General features: G+C 45.7%; 1 protein-coding gene across 2 annotated transcripts; it reads right to left on the bottom strand.

The window, feature by feature from the left end:
• Window positions 1–614: 614 nt before the first annotated feature.
• On the bottom strand, window positions 615–2683 carry LOC125522497 (fasciclin-like arabinogalactan protein 7). Of its 2 annotated transcripts, none has more exons than XM_048687556.1 (2): window positions 2509–2683; window positions 615–1648 (listed from the first exon to the last, which is right to left on the bottom strand). In XM_048687556.1, the coding sequence occupies exon 2, from the start codon at window positions 1616–1618 to the stop codon at window positions 821–823; it is 798 nt and encodes a 265-aa protein (XP_048543513.1). In that variant the 5' UTR covers window positions 1619–1648; window positions 2509–2683; the 3' UTR covers window positions 615–820. The 2 variants fall into 2 exon arrangements, with proteins under 2 accessions (XP_048543513.1, XP_048543514.1); XM_048687557.1 differs by having other exon boundaries at window positions 615–1630; window positions 2509–2640.
• Between the last annotated feature and the right edge of the window lie 22698 nt (window positions 2684–25381).

The following is a 25381-nucleotide window of genomic DNA, read 5'->3' on the forward strand; positions in this document are numbered from 1 at the left end:
AAGATAATAATAATGCTTTTATTATTGCCTCTAGGGCATATTTCCAACAGCGGCGTTCAGATGGGCTGGCCCTGTTCCCATCTTCATCGACCTCACCGGCGACGATGGCGACGTCAAGGGCAAGGCGGATGACGTCTGGGGCAGCATGCGGGCGGTGCAAACTTTTTTTTATATTTTAATTAATGTTTAATTAGCTTTAAATAGACTTTGGCCGGCGATTGACTGGACACTTATATTTCATTATGTTTATTTTTTGTGAGCTGTTTTTTTTTCACGTCGACACATTTGGATCAACCTTCTGTTGGACGGTCAAGCTGACCCATTTGAATCCTCAATCGTCGCGTTGGAATTGCTCTTATGGCACGTCTAAATGTCTTTTAGCAAAACTTCCGGGTAATCCTCCTATGTCCGGAAGAAAAAATGTGCATGACAACTATTCCCTCCGTTCCCAAATATTTGTCTTTTTAGAAATTTTAACAAATAACTACATACAAAATAAAATGAATGAGTCTACATTCTAAAATATGACTACATATATCCGTATGTTGTAACTATTTGAAATGTCTAGAAAGACAAATATTTGGAAACGGAGGGACTAGCTGTAGAGCCATGAGTACAGAAATACTCTCTGCATACATGCACAAACAAAATAGTAGTATATCAAGTAGTATCAACAAGGACCAACCACAGAAGCATATATGATGCAAATCCTAGCACAACGCCTACTATGTCCAAAGAATGAACTCAGCAACAATCCATGTAGTAAAAATTAAGCAGCACGGATGAACCCCGCCACCGACCTCTCTCATTAGTCTCTCGCTCACAAAAGCATCATCAGGCCACCGGAGACAGCCACCGCCAGGTAACTGGCCACACTGACGCCGGCGCGGTGCGACGCGCTCTTGGACCCCGCCTTGGCCTTCGCGCTCGCCGACTTCCCCGACGCCGGGCTAGGCGCGTCATCAGAGGACTTGGCGTCGGCGGGGGCGGGCGCGGGCGCCGGGGCCAGCGGCGGGTCGCTCTTGAAGATCTGCATCGGCAGCAGCACCTTGTCGACCTCGTAGACGGCGACCGGGCGGGTGGAGTAGACGCTGCTGCTGATCTTGGGGTTGGACCACATGGACTTGATCCGGATGCTGCCCATGTTGTCGGTGAGGTTGAGCGTGTACTGCGACCCCGCGAAGGTGGCCACCGGGTTGAGGCTGCTCAGCTTGTTGAACTCGGCCAGCGAGTAGTACTTGGGCAGCGCGTGGTACAGCATCAGCGACTTGAGCTGGTCGCTGGTGAGGTTGGCGAACGTCGTCGTCCTCAGCGCCGCGAACGCCGAGTCCTTGGGCACGAACATGGTGATCCCCTCCTTGGTGTCGTTCGCCTTGCTCTGAAAGGTCTCCAGGACGTTGGTCTTCTGGAGGTAGTCCAGGAAGGTGTGGAACGGGCCGGCCACGCTCAGGAGGTCCGCGAGGTCCACGTGGCGCGGCGCCGGCGCCGGCGCTGGGGACGGCGGGAGGACGGCCGCCGGCGGAGCAGGGGGGCTCTTCGTCTTCTGCGCGAATGCTGGGGAGGAGAGCACGGCAATGGCGAGCATGGCCACGGGCAAAATGCCTGCTCTGAGCTTCATCCTGAAGGTCACCTGCTTTGCCCAAAATCCCTGAGGTCACGCAAGACCAAGACAGAATTAAGCACTGAATTTTCTTTTCGCGCTATTTCACAAGAACCTGAATTACCTAGTCTACACCAACAAAAACGCGGTAACTACTTAATTTACTGGCCAATAATAGGAGATTTTAAATTGTGCTTCCTGGCTATGCAGGAATAGTAACTTGCTGTCCTTCCGATTTCTGCAATTTCTGAGAACTGCAAGGCGTTTCACAGTACTATGAACTAGTGAGATTTCAAGAATCATGCAGCTGCTCGATCTGAAAGGATTTGTGGTTCAATTAGATCTTTCATCAAGAGCTAATTTACTGGGCATTTCCTATCACCAAGAGGGACAAATATAGATGACGCGGGGAAAAAACATCCCAGACCCGATCTAGCAGAATTGACCGGCATTACAAAACATGTGCTACCTACCAAAGATAAAATAAAAGGCGGCAAAAACTGCTACTCAGCATGAACTGAATAGTCCTCTGACGTCCTGCAGATCTCAGCATCATGGATGGAACAAATTGCTCCAGAGCTAAAACAATGGCAAGAACAGGGAAAACCAATAAATTGCCCATTCCTGAATCCGAGAGCAGGGGGCAAAATTACCCAGCATTTCGTCGCTTCGGCTGAAAACAAGAGCCACGAAGTACAGAACGCGAAGATCTGTTCTTCCTTGGGCCAAGAACAGGGAGGATAGATCCAAATGGAGCAATGTACGCGCCTGTATGCTAATTTTTCCAAAATCGAGCGCCTCTAAGCTCAGATTGCAAAACATGGAGACCCAAAAAAAGCGTAAGGAAATTTGAGCATTTGCGCCACGGAGTTGGATTGAGATGTGAAGGACGGGTTACTGCGACTGACCTGAGCGAGTGCAGAGCGGGCGAGCAGTGAAGGCAGCACGAACAGGGTGAGGTGGGAATGGGGGTGGGGGAGAGAGATAAGAGGGAGTGTGCGTTTATATAAAAGTTGCTGTATGGGGAAGAGTAAAAGATAATGCCATCATGGATGGCAGCTGTAGATGAGTTAGTAGACAGGAGAGAGAGGTGGCAGCTGTTGATGAGAGAGAGGGAGGCCGCAGGCTACTGTGTCGGCGTCTGGGTGAGGGCCAGTTATTTTACTTGATTGTGAAGAATTACGGCATGGAAAATCACAATTGTAAAAATGCTCATTTCTTACCCAAAAATCGTCAATCAACCCAGAATGGCGGTGCATTTTAGAATCGTCGAAAGTTGGCGACTTCTTTCAAACCCCTCAAAACAAAACGATTTGTTTTCAGCCAGTACTACCCTGTTGGACAAAGTATTTAGGCCAAAAATACCACTTGGGACACACAAGCGAGGCCCAAAATGTTCGATCCACATAGCTCGTGTTCATAAGGATGAGTGTATGAGCGCTAGCGTCTGTACCGCGTAAAAAAAGAGCATCGTGTTCGTTCCCCCACTCGCCCGTCCCCAATCAGGAAGCCACCTCGAGCTAGGGTTCCCTACGCCACCTCGAGCCACCCGGCGACCTCACCCTGGTATCGTTAGATCCACCGGTGGGAGGTCCCGCACGCCACCGCCACCCCCGACACCTCCGCGCCCAGTCGCCCCGTCTCCTCATGTGCCATCACCGTCACCTCCGCGCCCGCCGCCCCTTCCAGTATGCCATGCAGGAGCTCCTCCCGCCCCGTCTCTCGAGCCATCCTTGCCATTGCTGGTGAGCTCCTCTAGTCCCCTGCCTATCGTCTTGTCATGTATGCCTTCTTTGTTTCCTCCTCTCATGTCTCTATTACTCTCTGTTGCTCTGTGTTTAGCACTGTAAAAAATTGCATGCTTAGTTGTATGCTGATTTGGATGGTGCAAACATGTAGTGATTGATAGAATGTGGTTGTATGGTTGATGGCATGTAGTGAAAAATTGGTATGATGTATTGCTTAGTATGAATTTTGTAGTGGTGGCGAGACACCCCTGTCCCACCCCCCGTCGCAACCCTAGGCAACACGAGGGCAATCGCGCTGCCGGCCCTAGGCCTCCTCTCCTCGTCTCCTCCCTTCTGCCGCTGCCTGAGGTCCCATCATCAAAGTCTGGCCTGTAATGGTTGATACGTCCATTTTGCATCATGTTTTCCTACTGTTATTTATGTTGATTTTATGTATAATAATGCTTTTTGGAGTAATTCTAATGCCTTTTCTCTCATAATATGCAAGGTTCACACAAAGAGGGAGAATACCGACGGCTGGAATTCTGGAGCTGAAAAAGCTACGTTAGGCTACCTATTCTGCACAACTCCAAATGAGCTGAAACTTTACGGAGATTTTTTATGGAATATATAAGAAATATTTGAGCAAATAAGTACCAGAGGGGGCCCACCAGGTGGGCACAACCCACCTTGGCGCGCGGGGAGCCCAGGCGCGCCCTGGTGGGTTGTTGAAAGTGCAACTATCCCTAGGTGGTTTTGGTAATTCATAACAACATATAGCTCATTGAGCTAATGCTATTCCAAGATGATTATTTCAGGAAAGCTCAATGATTGGCATGGCATGGATGTGAAAGTGGAACCCTCAAAATGCTAAGGACAAAGGATTGGCTCAAGCTCAAAAGCTCAAGACTCTTCATTTTATATTTTAGTGATCCAAGATCACATTGAGTCTTTAGGAAAAGCCAATACTATTAAGGAGGGATGAGGTGTTGCTTAATGAGCCTCTTGCTTCATGTGCTTAGTGATATGCTCCAAAACCCTCAACTACTTTTCCATATCCACATATGACCTAAACCCTAAGCCAAACTCGGTCCTACCGATTTTTCCTATCCGGCGCCACCGAGTTTCACTTGTCATTAGCCACTGCCAAACCCTAGCAATTCGGTTCTACCGATAAGGATCTCAGTCTCACCGAGATGGGGTTGCAAACTCTCTGTTTCCCTTTCGTAACTTTTCGGTCTTACCGAAAGAGCGAATCGGTCCCACCGAGATTGCAATGTAAACTCAGTGTTTCCCCTTTGTAACTTTTCGGTCTCACCGAGTTCCACTCGGTCACACCGAAAGAGCAAATCGGTCCCACCGAGTTTGCCTGACCAACTCTCTGGTTAGCTAATTACCAAATTCGGTCTCACCGAGTTTGTGTAATCGGTCTCACCAAGATTACGTTATGCCCAAACCCTAACCAAATCGGTCCTACCGAGTTGCATGTCAGTCCCACCGAAATTCCTAACGGTCACTAGGTTTACTATTTCGGTCAGACCGAGTTTTCTGATTCGGTCCCACCGAGATTGGTAAATTGTGTGTAACAGTTGGATTTTGTGTGGAGGCTATATATACCCCTCCACTTCTTTCTCATTCGATGAGAGAGCCATCAGAACACACACATCATTCCAACTCATATGTTCTGAGAGAGAACCACCTACTCATGTGTTGAGACCAAGACATTCCATTCCTACCATATGAATCTTGATCTCTAGCCTTCCCAAGTTGCTTTCCACTCAAATCTTCTTTCCGCCAAATCCAAATCCTATGAGAGAGAGTTGAGTGTTGGGGAGACTATCATTTGAAGCACAAGAGCAAGGAGTTCATTACCTACACACCATTTGTTACTTCTTGGAGAGTGGTGTCTCCTAGATTGGCTAGGTGTCACTTGGGAGCCTCCGACAAGATTGTGGAGTTGAACCAAGGAGTTTGTAAGGGCAAGGAGATCGCCTACTTCGTGAAGATCTACCGCTAGTGAGGCAAGTCCTTCGTGGGCGATGGCCATGGTGGGATAGACAAGGTTGCTTCTTCGTGGACCCTTTGTGGGTGGTTGCTTCTTCGTGGACCCTTCGTGGGTGGAGCCCTGTGTGGACTCGCGCAACCGTTGCCCTTGGGTGGAGCCCTGTGTGGACTCGCGCAACCGTTACCCTTTGTGGGTTGAAGTCTCCATCAACGTGGATGTAGGATAGCACCACCTATCAGAACCACGGGAAAAACACCCGTGTCTCCAATAGCGTTTGAATTCTCCAAACCCTTCCCTTTACATTCTTGCAAGTTGCATGCTTTACTTTCCGCTGCCAATATACTCTTTGCATGCTTGCTTGAATTGTGTGATGATTGCTTGACTTGTCCTAAAATAGCTAAAATCTGCCAAGAACTAAAATTGGGAAAAGGTTAAGTTTTTATTTGGTCAAGTAGTCTAATCACCCCCCCTCTAGACATACTTTCGATCCTACAGTTGTGCCCTCCTCGGCCCACCTCTGGTGCCCATCTTCTAGTAGATAAGTCATTTTGACCTAGACAAAATGAGGAGAGGACTTTCGGGACGAAGCACCGCCGTCTCGAGGTGAAACTTGGGCAGGAGCAATTTTGCCCTCCGGTGGAGCGATTCCGCTGGGGGAACTTCCCTCCCGGAGAGGGAAATCGTCGCCATCGTCATCACCAACAACTCTCCCATTGTAACTCCCACGATTCGGCTATATCTCCCATGTGTCGAGGCACGACTTAGAGGCATAAACGCATGGTGGTTTTGTCACAAGATGGGTAATCTTCACACAATCCCATGTACTGAATAAGAAAGGGATAAAGAGTTGGCTTACAATCGCCACTTCACACAAATAACAACTTAAACATACATCATTCAGAGTATAATCAAGGTCCGACTATGGAACCAAAATAAAAGAAGACAACCCCAAATGTTAGATCCCCATTCATCCCAACTAGGCACCACTACTGATCATCCGGAAAAGACACATAGTAACGACCAAGCTCTTCATCGAGCTCCCACTTGAGTTCGGTAGCATCACCTGCATAGGTATCATCGACACTTGTAACTGTTTGGAAGTATCCGTGAGTCATGAGGACTCAGCAATCTCACACCCGTGAGATCAAGACTATTTAAGCTTATGGGTAGGATAAGGTAGTGAGGTGGAGCTGCAGCAAGCGATAAGCAAATATGGTGGCTAACATACGCAAATAAGAGTAAGATGAGAAGCTACACAACGGTCGTGAAGCTAGAAGCGATCAAGAAGTGATCCTAAAACTACTTACGCATAAACATAACTCCAAAACCATGTTCACTTCCCGGACTCCACTGAAAAGAGACCATCATGGCTACATACGCGGTTGATGCATTTTAATGAAGTCAAGTGTCAAGTTCTCTACAATCGTATATTAACAAATTCCCATCCGCCACATAACCACGGGCACGGCTCTCGAAAGTTTATACCCTGCAGGGGTGTCCCAATGTGACGCCCCCGATTTGACCATACACTAATCATACATGCAAACGTGTACGATCAAGATCAGGGACTCACGGGAAGATATCACAACACAACTCTACAAATAAAATAAGTCATACAAGCATCATATTACAAGCCAGGGGCCTCGAAGGCTCGAATACAAGAGCTCGATCATAGACGAGTCAGCGGAAGCAACAATATCTGAGTACAGACATAAGTTAAACAAGTCTGCCTTTAAGAAGGCTAGCACAAACTGGGATACAGATCAAAAGAGGCGCAGGCCTCCTGTCTGGGATCCTCCTAAGCTACTCCTGGTCGTCGTCAGCGGGCTGCACGTAGTAGTAGGCACCTCCCAAGTAGTAGTAGTCATCGTCGACGGTGGCGTCTGGCTCCTGGGCTCCAACGTCTGTTCGCAGCAATCAGGTATAGAAAGGGGGAAAAGAGGGAGCAAAGCAACCGTGAGTACTCATCCAAAGTACTCGCAAGCAAGGAGCTACACTACATATGTATGCATTGGTATCAAATGGATTAAGGGTATCATATGTGGACTGAACTGCAGAATGCCGGAATAAGAGGGGCATAGCTAGTCCTATCGTAGACTACGCTTCTGGCCACCTCCATCTTGCAGCAGGAGAAGAGAGTAGATGGTAAGTTCACCAAGTAGCATCGTGTAGCATAATCCTAACCGATGATCCTCCCCTCGTCGCCCTGTGAGAGAGCGATCACCGGTTGTATCTGGCACTTGGAAGGGTGTGTTTTATTAAGTATCCGGTTCTAGTTGTCATAAGGTCAAGGTACAACTCCAAGTCGTCCTGTTACCGAAGATCACGACTATTCGAATAGATTAACTTCCCTGCAGGGGTGCACCACATAACCCAACACGCTCGATCCCATTTGGCCGGACACACTTTGCTGGGTCATGCCCGGCCTCGGAAGATCAACACGTCGCAGCCCTACCTAGGCACAACAGAGAGGTCAGCACGCCGGTCTAAATCCTATGGCGCAGGGGTCTGGGCCCATCGCCCATTGCACACCTGCACGTTGTGAGGGCGGCCGGAAGCAGACCTAGCCTAGCAGGCCTTCCAGTCCAATCCGTCGCGCGCCGCTCAGTTGCTGACGTCACGAAGGCTTCAGCTGATACCACGACGTCAAGTGCCCATAACTGTCCCCGCGTAGATGGTTAGTGCGTATAGGCCAGTGGCCAAACTCAGATCAAATACCAAGATCTCGTTAAACGTGTTATCTTGAAATAACCGCGAACGCCGACCAGGGCCAGGCCCACCTCTCTCCTAGGTGGTCTGAACCTGCCCTTTCGCTTCGCCACAATGATCCACATAGAGGGCCATTGGGACAAAGGTCCTTTCAGCCCCCAATCCGTGAATCACTCGCGGGTGCTCCATGAGCCGACCCGACTTTAGTCACCACATGTATCATGTATAAAGTATATAGTATATACCCGTGATCACCTCCCGAGTGATCACGGCCCGATAGTATAGCATGGCAGACGGACAAGAATGTAGGGCCACTGATGATAAACTAGCATCCTATACTAAGCATTAGGATTGCAGGTAAAGGTAACAACAATAGTAGCAAGGATAGGCTATGCATCAGGATAGGATTAACGGAAAGTAGTAACATGCTACACTACCCTAATGCAAGCATTATAGAGGAGAGTAGGCGATATCTAGTGATCAAGGGGAGGTCTTGCCTAGTTGCTTTGGCAAGAGAGAGGGGTCGTCAACACCGTAGTCGTACTGGGTAGCAGCGGCGTCGGTCTCGGTGTCTAGCGAGAGAAGAGGGGGAAGAAACAATAAATATAATGCAAACAAATGCATGACGATGCATGACATGAAAAAGCGTGATGCTAGGTGTGCCCTAACGCGGTACGAGGTGGTACCGGTGAAGGGGGGAAACATGCGGGAAAGTATTCCCGATGTTTCGCATTTTCGGACAGATGAATCGGAGGGGGAATTTGTGAGTTTGATATGTTAGGGGTGTGTGGCGGACGAACGGGCTGCGTATCCGGATTCGTCTCGTCGTTCTGAGCAACTTTCATGTTGAAAATAATTTAATCCGAGTTACGGATTAAAAGATATGATTTTCTAAAGATTTACTAATTTCTGGAATTTAATTAATCCTTTAATTTAATTCGAAATTGGATTAATGACATCAGCATGATGTCATGTTGACATCAGCAGTCAACAGGGATTGACTAAGTCAAACTGACAGATGGGGCCATTGACTGGGTCAACAGCACAGTCAGCAGGTCCGGTCAGCAGTCAACAGTCCTGTTGACTTAGTCAAACTTACGCGTGGGTCCCACTTGTCATACTCTGTTAGTTAATTAACAGTAGTTAGTTAGGGTAATTAGTCATTAGGTTAATTAATCTTAAGTAGTTAATTTAATCACAATTATTTAAGTTAATTAATTAGTTAATTAGTTAATTAATTATTTTTATTACTATTTATTTATTTATATATATTTAATTCCTTTTTTAAACCGTTCTAGGGGATGGACCCCACAGGTCAGTGGCACGAAGGCCTTAGCGGGGCGGGCACACGGGTTACAGGCACGAGCGCCCGATGGGGCGAGCCCGGGCGACGGGTGCCGGCCGCCCGACAGGGGAGGCAACCGGGGCAGCGGCGAGGCGCCGCAGCCGCCGACGAGTGGAGGCGGGCAGCAGCAGCCACCGGCGAGTGGAGGTGGGCAGCAGTGGCAGCTAGCAGCAGGCTGCGGGCACGCGCGGCGCACGGGCGCATGCAGCAGCAACAAGGAGCGGGCCGCGGCAGCGCAGCATCAGGCACATGGGGATGCAGGGGCGCGCTGGGAGCGGACGAGGGGCGCGGTGAGCATCTAGGTGGGGAGCTGCGGAGGCGGGCGCGCGCGGCAGGTCGGGCAGCGGGAAGAGCAGAGGGCCGCGGACGGAGCGGGGCAAGGCACGCACCGGGCGCGTGCTGGCAGGCGCGGTCGCCGCGCGGCGAGCTCGAGCGTCTGCAGAGGGGGAGCGGGGTAAACGCGTGGGTGGCCGCGGGCGCGCGCGGGGCGTGGGCGAGCGGGGCCGCGGCTGTGGCCGCGTGGGCCCGCGCGTGCACGCCGGCGAGCCGGAGCGGGAGTGCGGGTGAGCGCGCGAGCGGGCGGCGGCCTCGGCGAGCAGCAGTAGCGGGTCGTGGCGAGTTTCAGGGAGGGAGCAGCGTCGCGGGGGGGGGGGGGGGGGGGGGGGGGGGGGGGGCGATGCGCCAGCGGGCGATGGCCGAGCGCGGCCTGGGCGCAGCCAGCAGGGGCCGCGGTGGGCGCGGCGCGTGCGAGAGCACGGACGGGCGCGAGCACGATGCGGGAGGGAGATAGGAGAGGGAGGGGCTCGTGCTCACGGTGGGTGTAGGGCACAGGCAGTGGGGCGCGAGGTGGTCGATGGGAACGACGGCGTCGGAGGAGGAGAAGCAGGCCGGCGGGGTTGAGGAGGCAGTCCGGCGAGGGAGGGGCTCCGGCGAGGCAGCGTTCTCTGAGCGCAGGGCGGCGTCGAGCGGCCTCCCGATCCCGATCCAATTGGGAGAGGGAGGGAGATATTTCGGGGGGAGTGAGGCGTGTCGGTGGGGGTCTGGGTAGTGGGGGGTTAAGGAGAGATTGGGGGGGGGTGGCCGGGTGGGCCGGTCGGTTGCGGCCTGGTGGACCGAAGCCCAAGGGGCCGGGGGGCTTTCTCCTTTTTTTCTAGTTGTAGTTTTAGTTTTAGTTTTTTATATATTTTCTTTCTTTTACTTATTTTCTATTCTGTTTTATTTCATTTTAAATCATTTGGGCATTTTCTAAAAATATGTTTTCTCTACTATAATTATCCTTGTAATATTCGGCAACCACCGAACATTTTTGTTTCAACTTTTAAAAAAAATTATTGTTTGCCATTTTTTTGAATTGATTTTTGAATCTGTTTGAACTAACGAAAGTTTAGCAACAGTAATCAAAGATGACATGGCATCATTAGGAGAGTTTTACTGTAGCCTAATTATCTGGGCGTTACACCCAACTTAGCCCATGACAATCTCACGATCCGTGGAGACAATCCTCCATTGCGGGATACTCGATCAGACTTGGAATCCCGGTGGACAAGACATTTCGACAATGGTAAAACAAGACCAGCAAAGCCGCCCAAATGTGCCGACAAATCCCGATAGGAGCTGCACATATCGCGTTCTCAGGGCACACCGGATATGTCAAGCTACGAGTAAAACCAGCCCTCTAGTTTCCCCGAGGTGGCCACGTAGGTTGCTCGGTTCGGACCAACACTTAGAGAAGCACTGGCCCGGGGGGGTTAAAAATAAAGGTGACCCTCGGGGTCACGACCCCAAGGGAAAGTTATAGGTTGTTAGGCAAATGTAAAACCAAGGTTGGGCCTTGCTGGAGGAGTTTTATTTAGAACGAACTGTCAAGAGGGTCCCATACCCCTCATCGTGTTAGGGACGCAAAATCAAGGAATATAACACCGGTATGACGGAAACTAGGGCGGCAAGAGTGGAACAAAACACAAGGCATAAGGTCGAGCCTTCCACCCTTTACCAAGTGTATAGATGCATTAATTAAATAAGAGATAATATGATATCCCAACATATCCATGTTCCAACATGGAACAATCTTCAACTTCACCTGCAACTAACAACGCTATAAGAGGGGCTGAGCAGAGCGGTAACATAGACAAACAACGGTTTGCTAGGAATGTGGGTTAGAGGCTTGACATGGCAATATGGGAGGCATGATAAACAAGTGGTAGGTAGCGCGACATAGCGATAGAGCGAACAACTAGCAAGCTGATACGTCTCCGTCGTATCTACTTTTCCAAACACTTTTGCCCTTGTTTTGGACTCTAACTTGCATGATTTGAATGGAACTAACCGGACTGACGTTGTTTTTAGCAGAATTGCCATGGTGTTATTTATGTGCAGAAACAAAAAGTTCTCTGAATGACCTGAAACTCCACGGAGCATATTTTTGGAAATAATAAAAAATACTGGCAAAAGATCAAGACCAGGGGGCCACACCCTATCGACGAGGGTGGGGGCGCGCCCCCTACCTCGTGGGCCCCCTGGAGCTCCTCCGACCTCAACTCCAACTCTATATATTCGTGTTCAGAGAGAAAAAAAATCAGGGAGAAGGATTCATCGTGTTTTACGATATGGAGCCGCCGCCAAGCCCTAAACTCTCTCGGGAGGGCTGATCTGGAGTCCGTTCGCGGCTCCGGAGAGGGGAATATGTCACCATCATCATCATCATCAACCATCCTACATCACCAATTTCATGAAGCTCACTGCCGTGCGTGAGTAATTCCATCGTAGACTTGCTGGACGGTGATGGGTTGGATGAGATTTATCATGTAATCGAGTTAGTTTTGTTAGGGTTTGATCCCTAGTATCCACTATGTTCTGAGATTGATGTTGCTATGACTTTGCTATGCTTAATGCTTGTCACTAGGGCCCGAGTGCCATGATTTCAGATCTGAACCTATTATGTTTTCATGAATATATGTGAGTTCTTGATCCTATCTTGCAAGTCTATAGTCACCTACTATGTGTTATGATCTGGCAACCCCGAAGTGACAATAATCGGGATCACTCCCGGTGATGACCGTAGTTTGAGGAGTTCATGTATTCACTATGTGTTAATGCTTTGGTCCAGTACTCTATTAAAAGGAGGCCTTAATATCCCTTAGTTTCCGCTAGGACCCCGCTGCCACGGGAGGGTAGGACAAAAGATGTCATGCAAGTTCTTTTCCATAAGCACGTGTGACTATATTCGGAATGCATGCCTACATTACATTGATGAATTGGAGCTAGTCCTGTGTCACCCTAGATTATGACTGTTACATGATGAACCACATCCGGCATAATTCTCCATCACCGATCCAGTGCCTACGAGCTTTCCATATATTGTTCTTCGCTTATTTACTTTTCCGTTGCTATTGTTATCATCACTACAAAACACCAAAAATATTACTTTTGCTATCATTACCTTTTGCTACCATTAACACTACTATCATATTACTTTGCTACTAAACACTTTGCTGCAGATACTAAGTTTCCAGGTGTTGTTGAATTGACAACTCAGCTGCTAATACTTGAGAATATTCTTTGGCTCCCCTTGTGTCGAATCAATAAATTTGGGTTGAATACTCTACCCTCGAAAACTGTTGCGATCCCCTATACTTGTGGGTTATCAAGACTATTTTCTGGCGCCGTTGCCGGGGAGCATAGCTCTATTCTTTGATTCACTTGGGATTTATATCTGCTTATCACTATGAAGAACTTGAGAGATCCAAAAACCAAGATTTATCCCTCGACTACGAGGGGAGGTAAGGAACTACCATCTAGCTCTGCACTTGATTCACCTTCTGTTTTGAGTAAGCTTGCGACACCTAAACCTGCTTCTGCTATTGATTCTGATATGTCGCATATTATTGATGATGCCACTTCTGCTATGCATGATACTTATGATGAAACTACTTCTATGCTTGATACTACTGTGCCATTTGGTGAATTTCTTGATGAACAACTTGCTAGGGCTAGAGAGAATGAAACTATTGAAACTGATAATATTGATGAAAGTGATTATGAAGCCTAATAAATATGAATTACCTGTTGTGCCTGAGGGCTATGTTATGGATGAAGAAACTAAAAGAGACTTTCTTTCTTGCAATGATAGAAGTGATCTTAAGAAATTATTAGCTAAGCTTAAACAAAAAACTCTGAATGCTAGAATGAAATATGATCCTGCTTATGCTACTTCACCTATCTTTGTTACTGATAAAGATTATGAATTCTCTATTGATCCTGATATAATTACTTTGGTTGAATTTGATCCTTTTTATGGCTATGAATCTGAAACTGTTGTGGCACATCTTACTAAATTAAATGATATAGCCACCTTGTTCACTAATGATGAGAGAACTCGCTACTTTTATACCCTTACAATATTTCCGTTCTCAGTAAAGGGTGATGCTAAGATATGGTTTAATTCTCTTGATCCTGGTTGTGTGCGTAGTCCCCAGGATATGATTTATTACTTCTCTGCTAAATATTTCCCTGCTCATAAGAAACATGCTGCCTTAAGGGATATATATAATTTTGTGCAAATTGAAGAAGAGAGTCTCCCACAAGCTTGGGGAAGGCTTCTCCAATTATTTAATGCTTTGCCTGATCATCCTCTTTAGAAAAATGAAATACTTGATACCTTTTTTAATGGACTAACCGATGCTTCCAAAGGTTACCTGGATAGTTGTGCTGGTTCTGTTTTTAGGGAAAGAACACCGGATGAAGGTGAAATTCTATTGAATAATATGTTGACAAATGAAAATAACTGGACACTTCATGAGCCAACTCCTGAGCCTATTCCTAAACCAACTCCGAAGAAAAGGGGTGTTCTATTTCTCAGTCCTAAAGATATGCAAGAGGCAAAGAAATCCATGAAAGAAAAGGGTATTAAAGTTGAAGATGTTAAGAATTTACCTCCTATTGAAGAAATACATGGTCTTAATTTACCGCCTGTTGAAGAAATATATGGTTTTAATCCATCACCTATTGAAGAAACACATGGTCTTGATAACCCGACACAGGTAGTAAAGGTAAATTCTCTCTATAGATATGATAAAGCTGAAATCCCATTTACTAAGTTTGCTAGCCCATGCTTAGATGAGTTTGATAAATTTATGGTTAAGCAAGAAGACTTCAATGCTTATTTTGGTAGAGAATTAAAACGCAGTGCTGATATGCTTGAACACTTGGGTGATTATATGGCTAATGTCAAAGGTGAACTTAAACTTATTAGTAAACATTCTTCTATGGTCACCACTCAAGTAGAACAAGTACTTAAAGCTCAAAATGATTTTCTCATTGAATTGAATAGTAAGAATAAGGACTATGCTGTTAGAGTGGCTACTAGAACTGATAGAATGACTCAGGAACCTTTGTATCCTGAAGGCTTTATTCATTGCAAATTTGTGCTACCTAGGTGACCATGTTCTTGAGTAGTTTTGAGTAGTTTTGATGCATGTAAAATTTATGTGGTTCCAAGTAGTTTTGATGCATGATATAGGCTCTAGGTACTTGTAGGAGTAGTTGCTATCAATTTTGTTGGGTTTGGTTCACTTTTATTTGAAGTTACTAAAAATTTCATAATTTTTCAGAAAATAATGAAGAGATTTTGAGGGGATCATCAAGCCAGCTCGAAGGAAAAGCAAAATGAAGAAGCAAAGAAGCCCAAATATAATTTGCCTCGCATCGCGGAGGTTCGTCCATGTGAATGGCCTTGTGATGATTTCTTGAGAGCAACCGGGATTTATGATGATTTCTATGAATTGGCTGAGAATGCAGGTCTCACCGCCTTCCTCCATGACTAGCGCGAACAGTATCTCTTACTCACCAATATCTTTGTGCAAAACTTTCATTTCCATGCTAGGAGCTCACCACCTACGGTGGAGTTTTATTTATATGATGAGCATAAGGAGATGTCACTTCGTGATTTTTGTCGGGATTGTTTGATCCCTTTCGAGGGCATCATAGAGAAACCACATCACGGCGATGTGGATGGGTTTATTGATACCATCACTATAGGGGAAACGAGGAAGGTTTCCGATGCACGAACTACCAGCATACACTTTCCTGTTCTACGTTACTTTGCTATATTTGCTAGTAGATGCTTAATTGGGCACGGAAACTGTGGAAATCTGAGTGCCCTTGATGTTATTATTCTGTGCCACGCCTTATTTCATGACGATACATTCAGCATGGGTGCTATTATTGCAAAGCGGTTAAATCTTAACCGTACTAAGGGCCCCGTCTTTGGAGGCATCTTCGCCTCGCGCCTAGCTGCACATTTTAACATACCTATTAAGCATTATGAGAAGGAAGAAAAATTGTTGCCTCCTGTTTATTTAGATTATAAGAGTATGGTAGCACACGATTTTATTGTTAAGAATAGAGGAAATGAGCTCAAATACAAATTGTTCTTTGATAAACATCATCCTGAGACTATTACCCTGCCTGCTCCTTCCTTGTTTGATTTATCTGCAGGCAAGTACATTGTTCCGTTGGAGGCTATTCACGCCTACCAGAACCCTACATCAGCCACAGAGCCAGAGTCAGAACCACAAGTTGATCCTCCATGACAGTCTAATTACCAGTGGGATCCGGAGATGATTGCCAACCAGTGGCAATCAGAGTCTTCTTCTTCGCAGTACGACCCCAACTATTACTTTGGATATCCGCCAGGCCAGCCGTGGCCATAGACCAACTTAGGCCAAAAGCCTAAGCTTGGGGGAGTACGTATTTCTCACCGACATTACATTTATGTTCACACACTCATTGCTAGATGTCGGTGCTCATACTTTTTCATTGTATCATCCATGTTAGTTTATTTTCTCTTCTTATGCTTTCTTCTTGTGTGTTTAATAAACCTTAAGAAAAACCAAAAAAATAGTTGTAGATCTTAATTAGTTTACTTTCCATGCTTGTAGTAGTCATTAAAAATAAAACCCAAAAAGATTTCTTGTTCTTCTTTTTGCTTGTTGGGAGCTTTCCCGTGTATATAGTTTTATTTGTTTTCTTCTCTTTGGGGGTCGATAGGAGAAGACCATGATTAAATTGTTGAAGTGGCTCTTATATGCATTATTGTTAATCTGACAAAAGAGCCCATATTGCCTTGTCTTCTCCTGTTTATTGAATGCTTGCAGATTCCAGCTTAGTCCAATGCACGTGCACTGTTATTATTATCTACATCGTTCGGTCGTGCAAGTGAAAGGAAATTATGACGATATATGATGAACTGATTGAGGTGGGAGAAGCTGGTATGAAGTCGACCTCTCTTGTTTTTGTAAATATGATTAGTTCATCGTTCTTGATTTAGCCTATTATGAATAAACATGTTTGCGATGACAATTAGAGATCATAATTTCTTATGCCATGCTTAATTAGCTAGGAGCTTATAATGGTTTACCTTGCGTGCCAACATGCTATTAAAATGGTTGTGATGTGGTATGATAGGGTGCTATCCTCTTTTGAACGTAGTTGAAACAAAATCAACATAGCCTCTATGATATTTATGTTCATGGTGCATTATATCCTACTCATGCTTGCATTCGGTGTTGATTAATTTTAATGCATGTTCATGACTGTTGTCGCTCTCTAGCTGGTCGCTTCCCAGTCTTTTTCTAGCCTTCATCTGTACTAAGCAGGAATACTGCTTGTGCATCCAATCCCATAAACCCCAAAGTTGTTCCATATGAGTCCACCATACCTACCTATATACGGTATCTACATGCCGTTCCAAGTAAATTTGTATGTGCCAAACTCTAAACCTTCAAATAAATATCCTATTTTGAATGCTCGAATAGCTCATGTATCAACTAGGGTTGTCCGTATCTTCCATGTTAGGCGGGTTATTCTCGAGAGGAGTGGACTCCGCTCCTCACTCACGAGAAAATGGCTGGTCACCGGGATGCCCAGTCCCATGCTTTATGCAAATCAAATCAAAATAATTGCAAACAAAACTCCCCCTGTGACTGTTGTTAGTTGGAGGCACTCATTGTTTCAAGCAAGCCATGGATTGATGGTTGTTGGTGGAGGGGGGGGTATAAACTTTACCATTCTGTTTGGGAACCGCCTATAATGTGTGTAGCATGGAAGATATCGCCATCTCTTGGTTGTTATGTTGACAATGAAAGTATACCACTCAAAATATTATTCACCTCTATTTCAAAATCGAGCTCTGGCACCTCTACAAATCCATGCTTCCCTCTGCGAAGGGCCTATCTATTTACTTCTATGTTGAGTCATCATCCTCTTATTAAAAAGCACCAGTTGGAGAGCACCGCTGTCATTTGCATTCATTACTGTTAGTTTACATTGAGTATGACTTGACTGGATCTCTTTTACCATGAATTACAATGTCTAGTCATTCCTTGATCTTCAAAGGTGCTCTGTGTTTATGTTTTGCGGTCTCAGAAAGGGCTAGCGAGATACCATCTTGTCATATCATAATATGATTGTTTTGAGAAAGTGTTGTCATCCGAGATTTATTATCATTGCTCGCTAGTTGATTATGCCATTGATATGAGTAAACATGAGACCTAAGCGTTATTGTGAATATGGTTAGTTTATAATCTTTGCTGAAAACTTGAATGCTGGCTTTACATATTTACAACAACAAGAGCAAACAGAGTTTGTAAACATTTTTCTTCATCACTTTCAGTTTGTCAACTGGATTGCTTGAGGACAAACAAAGGTTTAAGCTTGGGGGAGTTGATACGTCTCCATCGTATCTACTTTTCCGAACACTTTTGCCCTTGTTTTCGACTCTAACTTGCATGATTTGAATGGAACTAACCTGGACTGACGTTGTTTTCAGCAGAATTGCCATGGTGTTATTTATGTGCGGAAACAAAAGTTCTCGGAATGACCTGAAACTCCACGGAGCGTATTTTTGGAAATAATAAAAAATACTGGCAAAAGATCAAGACCAGGGGCCCACACCCTAGCCATGAGGGTGGGGGGGCGCGCCTGCCCCCCTGGGCACGCCCCCTACCTCGTGGGCCCCCTGGAGCTCCTCCGACCTCAACTCCAACTCTATATATTCGTGTTCGGAGAGAGAAAAATCAGGGAGAAGGATTCATCGCGTTTTACGATACGGAGCCATCGCCAAGCCCTAAACTCTCTCGGGAGGGCTCATTTGGAGTCCGTTCGGGGCTCCAGAGAGGGGAATCCGTTAAGTGGAGTTCAATATGCAATGAGATGCATATTGACAAAACACCACATTCGACTATTTAGTTCACTCCGGTTTAGGTACTCAACAATATTAAATGTTGATTAACATGGCAAGAGGTGAGGCACAAGTAAACTAACTATTTAGGCAAGTTTAAATGAGGCCGAAACAATAAACAATAATTCTGGAAAATCCCCATATGCATATTATGAATTTGGTACTGTTCTGCCCTAAATCATATTTTAGAGTTGTTAAACATGCAAGATGAGCACCATGTTAAACTAGGCATTTTTCTACCCCATTTGTATATAAAGTTTATTTAATTCGGAGCTATGGCTATTTAGTTATGAATTAAATCATTTTAACATGGCAATATGCAAATTAAATGCAAACAACATTTTAAACATTTTAAACATGGATGAAAGTTGGAAATTATGAAACTAGATGAAATTCTAAGAATTTTTCATATATAAAGTATTTACAAATTATTCATAGTTATTAAGTTATTATATGCATGAAGCTTAGGGGGTTTCTGCAAAACTAGCAGACTCCTGGATATTAGACAAATTCGCAGGACCAGGAAAAAAACATAGCGGACCGAATCTGGTGCAAGTTGGGCCAACAGAAAAAAAACAAAGGAGGCGCCGTTGGGGCCTCACCATGGGCTTTGGCCCGGTCGGTAGAGATAGCTGCTGGCAGGCTGGATCGAACGAGGTGGAGGGGAGCTGCTTGGGCCGGCCTTGCTGCGTGCCTGGCGCGTAGCGCTTGAACGGGGCACAGTCAACGCTCGAGCAAAGCGGGTCGTCTCCAGACGAACAGGAGGAGGTCGAGGCAAGGGGTCGCGGGCGGTGGACTTGACGCGATTCCGGTGGCTCCAGGTGATGGAGGACGACGAGGAGGAGTGGATCCACCTGGGGCGACAGTTCTGGCCGGATGCGGGCGCAGCTTGTGCTGCTCACCGTCGGGACGACGGTGAGGGCGGAGGAAGGCGGCGACGTGGATCCGGGTCGAGGAGGCTGCAGCAATGGTGCTCACGGGCAGAGGATGCAGGGCCTTGGGAACGGCGACGGCTTGGTCTCCTATGTGTTGCTCACCGACGAGGTCGTGGCGACGCACTCTGGCATAAGCAAAGGAGGCCTCAGGCGCGGATCTAGCCCCCGAAGACGGACCTGTAGAGGGGAGGACCAGGTGAGCTTGGGCTCCTGGCGCCTTGGCCCTCAGGGTCCTGCGAGGGAGAGAGATGTGAGAGAGAGCGGGAGAAAGAAGGAAGAGAAAGAGGGACTGAGGGAGAGGGCACGGGGTCGTCCTGGTGGTGGCTTCGGTCGCCAGTGGGAGAAGTGGCTCAGGGTCGACGGTGGGAGCGGCTACGAGGCAGCTGGGTGCTTGGGCATGACCGAGGCCGGAAGGAGGAGGCAGAGGGGATTGGATCGAGGAAAAACAGAGGAGGCACTAGATTGGGGCGATGGGGATCCCGAGGAAGATGCGGCGGCTGAAGGGACAAATCCCTAGATTTTAGGGTTTGTCTAGAAATGGACAAAAGGGGGACTATATATAGCAAATCAGATCAGTTTAGGGCGGTTAGGTCCCTCCGATCATAATCGGACGGTCCGAGATAATTAGGTTAGGAGAGTCCAACGAGAAACCGATGATACTTTATAGATGTTTGGGGATGATCCGGACCCAACGCTGATGACTGTCCGGGTTGGGTTCGGGGGAGTTTCGGGCGCGTGAGAGGGGTCTATGCACTGCGCAAAGAGGGGTAGGCTGGGCCTCGGTGGACAGTGAAGAGGAGTTGGAATCAGAGGAGAGAAGAGAAGGAGAGGCCCGACAACAGTTTTCAGAGACCGAAAACGTCCGACGTTAGACCAGCAGCGGTGCCGCTATAGTTATCCGTTGGGGCATCAAACGGACTCCGAATGCGATGAAACTTGGCAGGCGGTCTACCTACACGAAAATAAGACATCACACCAACTTTCAACCCATTCTGGGAGCATTTTTCGGCCACTTATAAAATAATATTTCGGAGGTGCCATGGGCGCGTGCAAGTGTGTCTGGGCTCAGAACGGACAACGGAAAGAACTGAGAGACCCAGACGGATGCAAGTTTTGAAAACATGATGATGCAATGCACATGATGACATGGCAAGATGCAACACGCAAGCGGAAGACATGGCAACAACAATGAATAACTAGAAGACGCCTAGCACATCGGACTCAGGGCGTCACACCCATCTTGGGGAGGGCAATCTCCATCAACATCTTCAACAACATGATCTCCTCTCAAACCCTAGTTCATCTCTAGCGTTCAATCTTTGTACCAAAACTATAGATTGGTACTTGTGGGTGACTAGTAGTGTTGATTACATCTTGTAGTTGATTACTATATGGTTTACTTGGTGGAACATTATATGTTCAGATCCATTGTGCTATTTAATACCCCTCTAATCTTGAGCATTATTATCATTTGTGAGTAGTTACTTTTGTTCTTGAGGTCACGGGAGAAATCTTGTTGCAAGTAATCATGTGAACTTGATATTTGTTCGATATTTTGATGGTATGTATGTTGTGATTCCCTTAGTGGTGTCATGTGAACATCTACTACATGACACTTCACCATATTTGGGCCTAAGGGAATGCATTGTGGAGTAGTTATTAGATGATGGGTTGCGAGAGTGACAGAAGCTTAAACCCTAGTTTATGCGCTATTCCGTAAGGGACCGATTTGGATCCAAAAGTTCAATGCTATGGTTAGAATTTATTCTTAATACTTTTCTCGTAGTTGCGGATGCTTGCGAGGCGGTTAATCATAAGTAGGAGGTTTGTTCAATAAGAACAACACCTAAGCACCGGTCCACCCACATATCAAATTATCAAAGTAGCGAACACAAATCAAACCAACATGATGAAAGTGACTAAATGAAATTCCCGTGTACCCTCAAGAACACTTTGCTTATCATAAGAAACCGTTTTGGCTTGTCATTTGCCTCAAAAGGATTGTGCTACCTTGCTGCACTTTTGTTACCATTACTGTTACTTGCTCGTTACAAATTATCTTGCTATCAAACTACTCGTTATTTATAATTTTAGTGCTTGCAGAGAATACCTTGATGAAAACCACTTGGCATTTCCTTCTGCTCCTTGTTGGGTTTGACCCTCTTACTTATCAAAAGGATTATGATTGATCCCATACTTGTCGGTCATCAAGGCTCTTTTCTGGCGCCGCTGCCTGGGAGTGAAGCGCTTTTGATAAGTGGAAATCGGTAAGGAAGAATTATTACTATGTGCTGAAATTTATTGTCACTTGTTACTATGGAGAACAATCCTTTGTGGGGTTTGTTTGGGGTATCTTCACTTTGACTAGAAATTAGTTACCCCTCAACCTACTGCACCTACTAAAAATATTGGTTATGAAATTCCTTCGGGTATGATAGAACAACTGCTTGCTAATCCTTATGCAGGAGATGGAACCGAACATTCTAACATGCACTTGATATATGTGGATGAAATTTGCGGATTATTTAAGCATGCAGGTTTACACGGAGATGAAGCTAAGAAGAAGGTTTTCCCTTTATCTTTGAAGGGTAAAGCATTGGCATGGTATAGGCTATGCGATGATATTGGATCTTGGAATTGGAATCGATTGAAATTGGAATTTCACCAAAAATTCTATCCTATGCATCTAGTTCATCGTGATTGGAATTATATATATAATTTTTGGCCTCAGGAAGGAGAAAGTATCGCTCTAGCTTGGGGGAGGCTTAAGTCAATGTTATATTCATGCCTCAATCATAAGCTCTTAAGAGAAATTATCATTCAGAATTTTTATGCTCGGCTTTCTCATGATGATCGATCCATGCTCGATACTTCTTGTACTGGTTCCTTTATGAAGAAGACTATTGACTTCCGGTGAGATCTTTTAGAAAGAATTAAACGCAACTCTGAAGATTGGGAACTCGACAAAGGTAAAGAGTTAGGTATTAAGCTCAAGTATGATTGTGTTAAATCTTTTATGAATACCGATGCTTTTCAAAAGTTTAGCACTAAATATGGACTTGACTCTGAGATAGTAGCTTCCTTTTGTGAACCTTTTGCTACTCATGTTGATCTCCCTAAGTATAAGTGGTTTAAATATCACCCACCTATTAAAGAAGAAATTAAAGAACCGGTAATAACCAAAGATGAAACTATTATCTATAATGTTGATCCAGTTGTTCCTACTGCTTATATTGAAAAACCACATTTCCCTGTTAGGGTAAAGGAACGTGCCAAAGTTTCAACTATGGTCAATAAAAGTTATATTAGAACACCTAAACTTTCTGAACAAATCAAGGTAGAACCTAGTATTGCTATGGTTAAAGATCTCCTGGTTGGAAATTTAGATGGGCATGTTATTTACTTCTGTGATGAACCTGCTAGAATTGCCAAACCCGATGAAAAAGATAAACATAGACTTGTTGTTGGCATGCGTGTTGTTTCAGATAAACTAGGAGATCACTCTTATCATGGTTTATGTGACATAAGTGCTAGCGTGAGTGCTATCCCTTTTACCTTATATCAAGAAATTATGATTGACGTAGCACCCGCTGAAATAGAAGACATAGATGTTACTACTAAACATGCTAATAGAGAGAGACACCATCACACCACTTGGGAGTGTTAGAGATGTTGAAGTCTTGTGTGTGAAAATACAATATCCTACTAATTTTATTGTTCTTGATTCCCCATAAGATGACTTTTATCCTGTTATCTTTGGTGGACCTTTCTTGAACACCGTTAATGCTAAAATAGATTATGAGAAACAAACTGTCGGTGTAAGTTTTGGTGATGAGTCTCATGAGTTTAATTTTTCTAAGTTTAGTAGGAAACATCATAAGAAAGAATTTCCTAGTAAGTGTTGGGGAACGTAGCATGCAATTTCAAAAAAAAACTATGATCACACAAGATCTATCTAGGAGATGCATAGCAACGAGAGGGGGAGAGTGTGTCCATGTACCCTCGTAGACCAAAAGCGGAAGCGTTAGGTTAACGCGGTTGATGTAGTCGAACGTCTTCGCGATCCAACTGATCAAGTACCGAACACACGACACCTCTGAGTTCAGCACACGTTCAGCTCGATGACGTCCCTCGAACACTTGATCCAGCAAAGTGTCGAGGGAGAGTTTCGTCAGCACAACGGCGTGGTGACAGTGATGGTGATGTGATCTGTGCAGGGCTTCGCCTAAGCACTACGTGAATATGACCAAAGCAGTAAACCATGGAGGGAGACGCCGCACATAGCTTGGAACAATTGGTGTGTCTCCAAGGGGTGCTCTGCCCATGTATATAAAGGAAGGAGAGGGAGGAGGCTGGCCAGGGGGCGCACCATAAGGGGGGAGTCCTACTAGGACTCCCAGTCCTAGTAGGATTTGGCCCCCCTCTTATTCCTTCTCATGGAGGGGGGAAAGGGGAAATGAGGGTGAGGAGGAGAAGGAAAGGGGGGCGCCGCCCCCTCCCCTAGTCCAATTCGGATTCCCATGGGGGGGGGCGCGGCCACCCCTTGTGGGCTGCCTCCTCTCTCCCCTATGGCCCATAGTGGCCCATTACTTTCCCCGGGGGGTTCCGGTAACCTCCCAGTACTCGGAAAAATACCTGAAATGATCCAGAACCGTTCCAGTGTTCGACTACTATCGCCCAATATATCAATCTTTACCTGTCGACCATTTCGAGACTCCTCATCGTGTCCGTGACCTCATTCGGGACTCCGAACAATCTTCGGTCACCAAAACACATAACTCATAATAAAAATCGTCATCGAATGTTAAGCGTGCGGACCCTACGGGTTCGAGAACTATGTAGACACGACCGAGACATATCTACAGTCAATAACCAACAGCGGAACCTGGATGCTCATATTGGTTCCTACATATTCTACGAAGATCTTTATCGTTCAAACCGCAATGACAACATACGTAATTCCCTTTGTCATCGGTATGTTACTTGCCCGAGATTTGATCGTCGATATCCTTATACCTAGTTCAGTCTCGTTACCGGCAAGTCTCTTTACTCGTTCCATAATGCATCATCTCGCAACTAACTCATTAGTCACATTGCTTGCAAGGCTTATCGTGATGTGCATTATTGAGAGGGCCCAGAGATACCTCTCTGATACTCGGAGTGACAAATCCTAATCTCGATCTATGCCAACCCAACAAACACCTTCGGAGACACTTGTAGAGCATCTTTATAATCACCCAGTTACGTGGTGACATTTGATAGCACACAAGGTGTTCCTCCGGTATCCGGGAGTTGCATAATCTCATAGTCAAAGGAATATGTATAAGTCATGAAGAAAGCAATAGCAATAAAACTTAATGATCATTATGCTAAGCTAACGGATAGGTCTTGTCCATCACATCATTCTCCTAATGATGTGATCCCGTTCATCAAGTGACAACACATGTCTATGGTCAGGAAACTTAACCATCTTTGATTAACGAGCTAGTCAAGTAGAGGCATACTAGGGACACTTTGTTTTGTCTATGTATTCACACATGTACTAAGTTTCCGGTTAATACAATTCTAAGATGAATAATAAACATTTATCATGATATAAGGAAATATAAATGACAACTTTATTATTGCCGCTAGGGCATATTTCCTTCAGTCTCCCACTTGCACTAGAGTCAATAATCTAGTTCAAATCATCATGTGATTTAACACAAATAGTTCACATCTTTATGTGATTAGTTCACATCGCCATGCGACTAACACCCAAAGGGTTTACTAGAGTCAATAATATAGTTCACATCGCTATGTGTTTAAGACCCAAAGAGTAC

Source organism: Triticum urartu, chromosome 7 (assembly GCF_003073215.2).
Source record: "Triticum urartu cultivar G1812 chromosome 7, Tu2.1, whole genome shotgun sequence".
Classification (NCBI taxonomy): domain Eukaryota; kingdom Viridiplantae; phylum Streptophyta; class Magnoliopsida; order Poales; family Poaceae; genus Triticum; species Triticum urartu.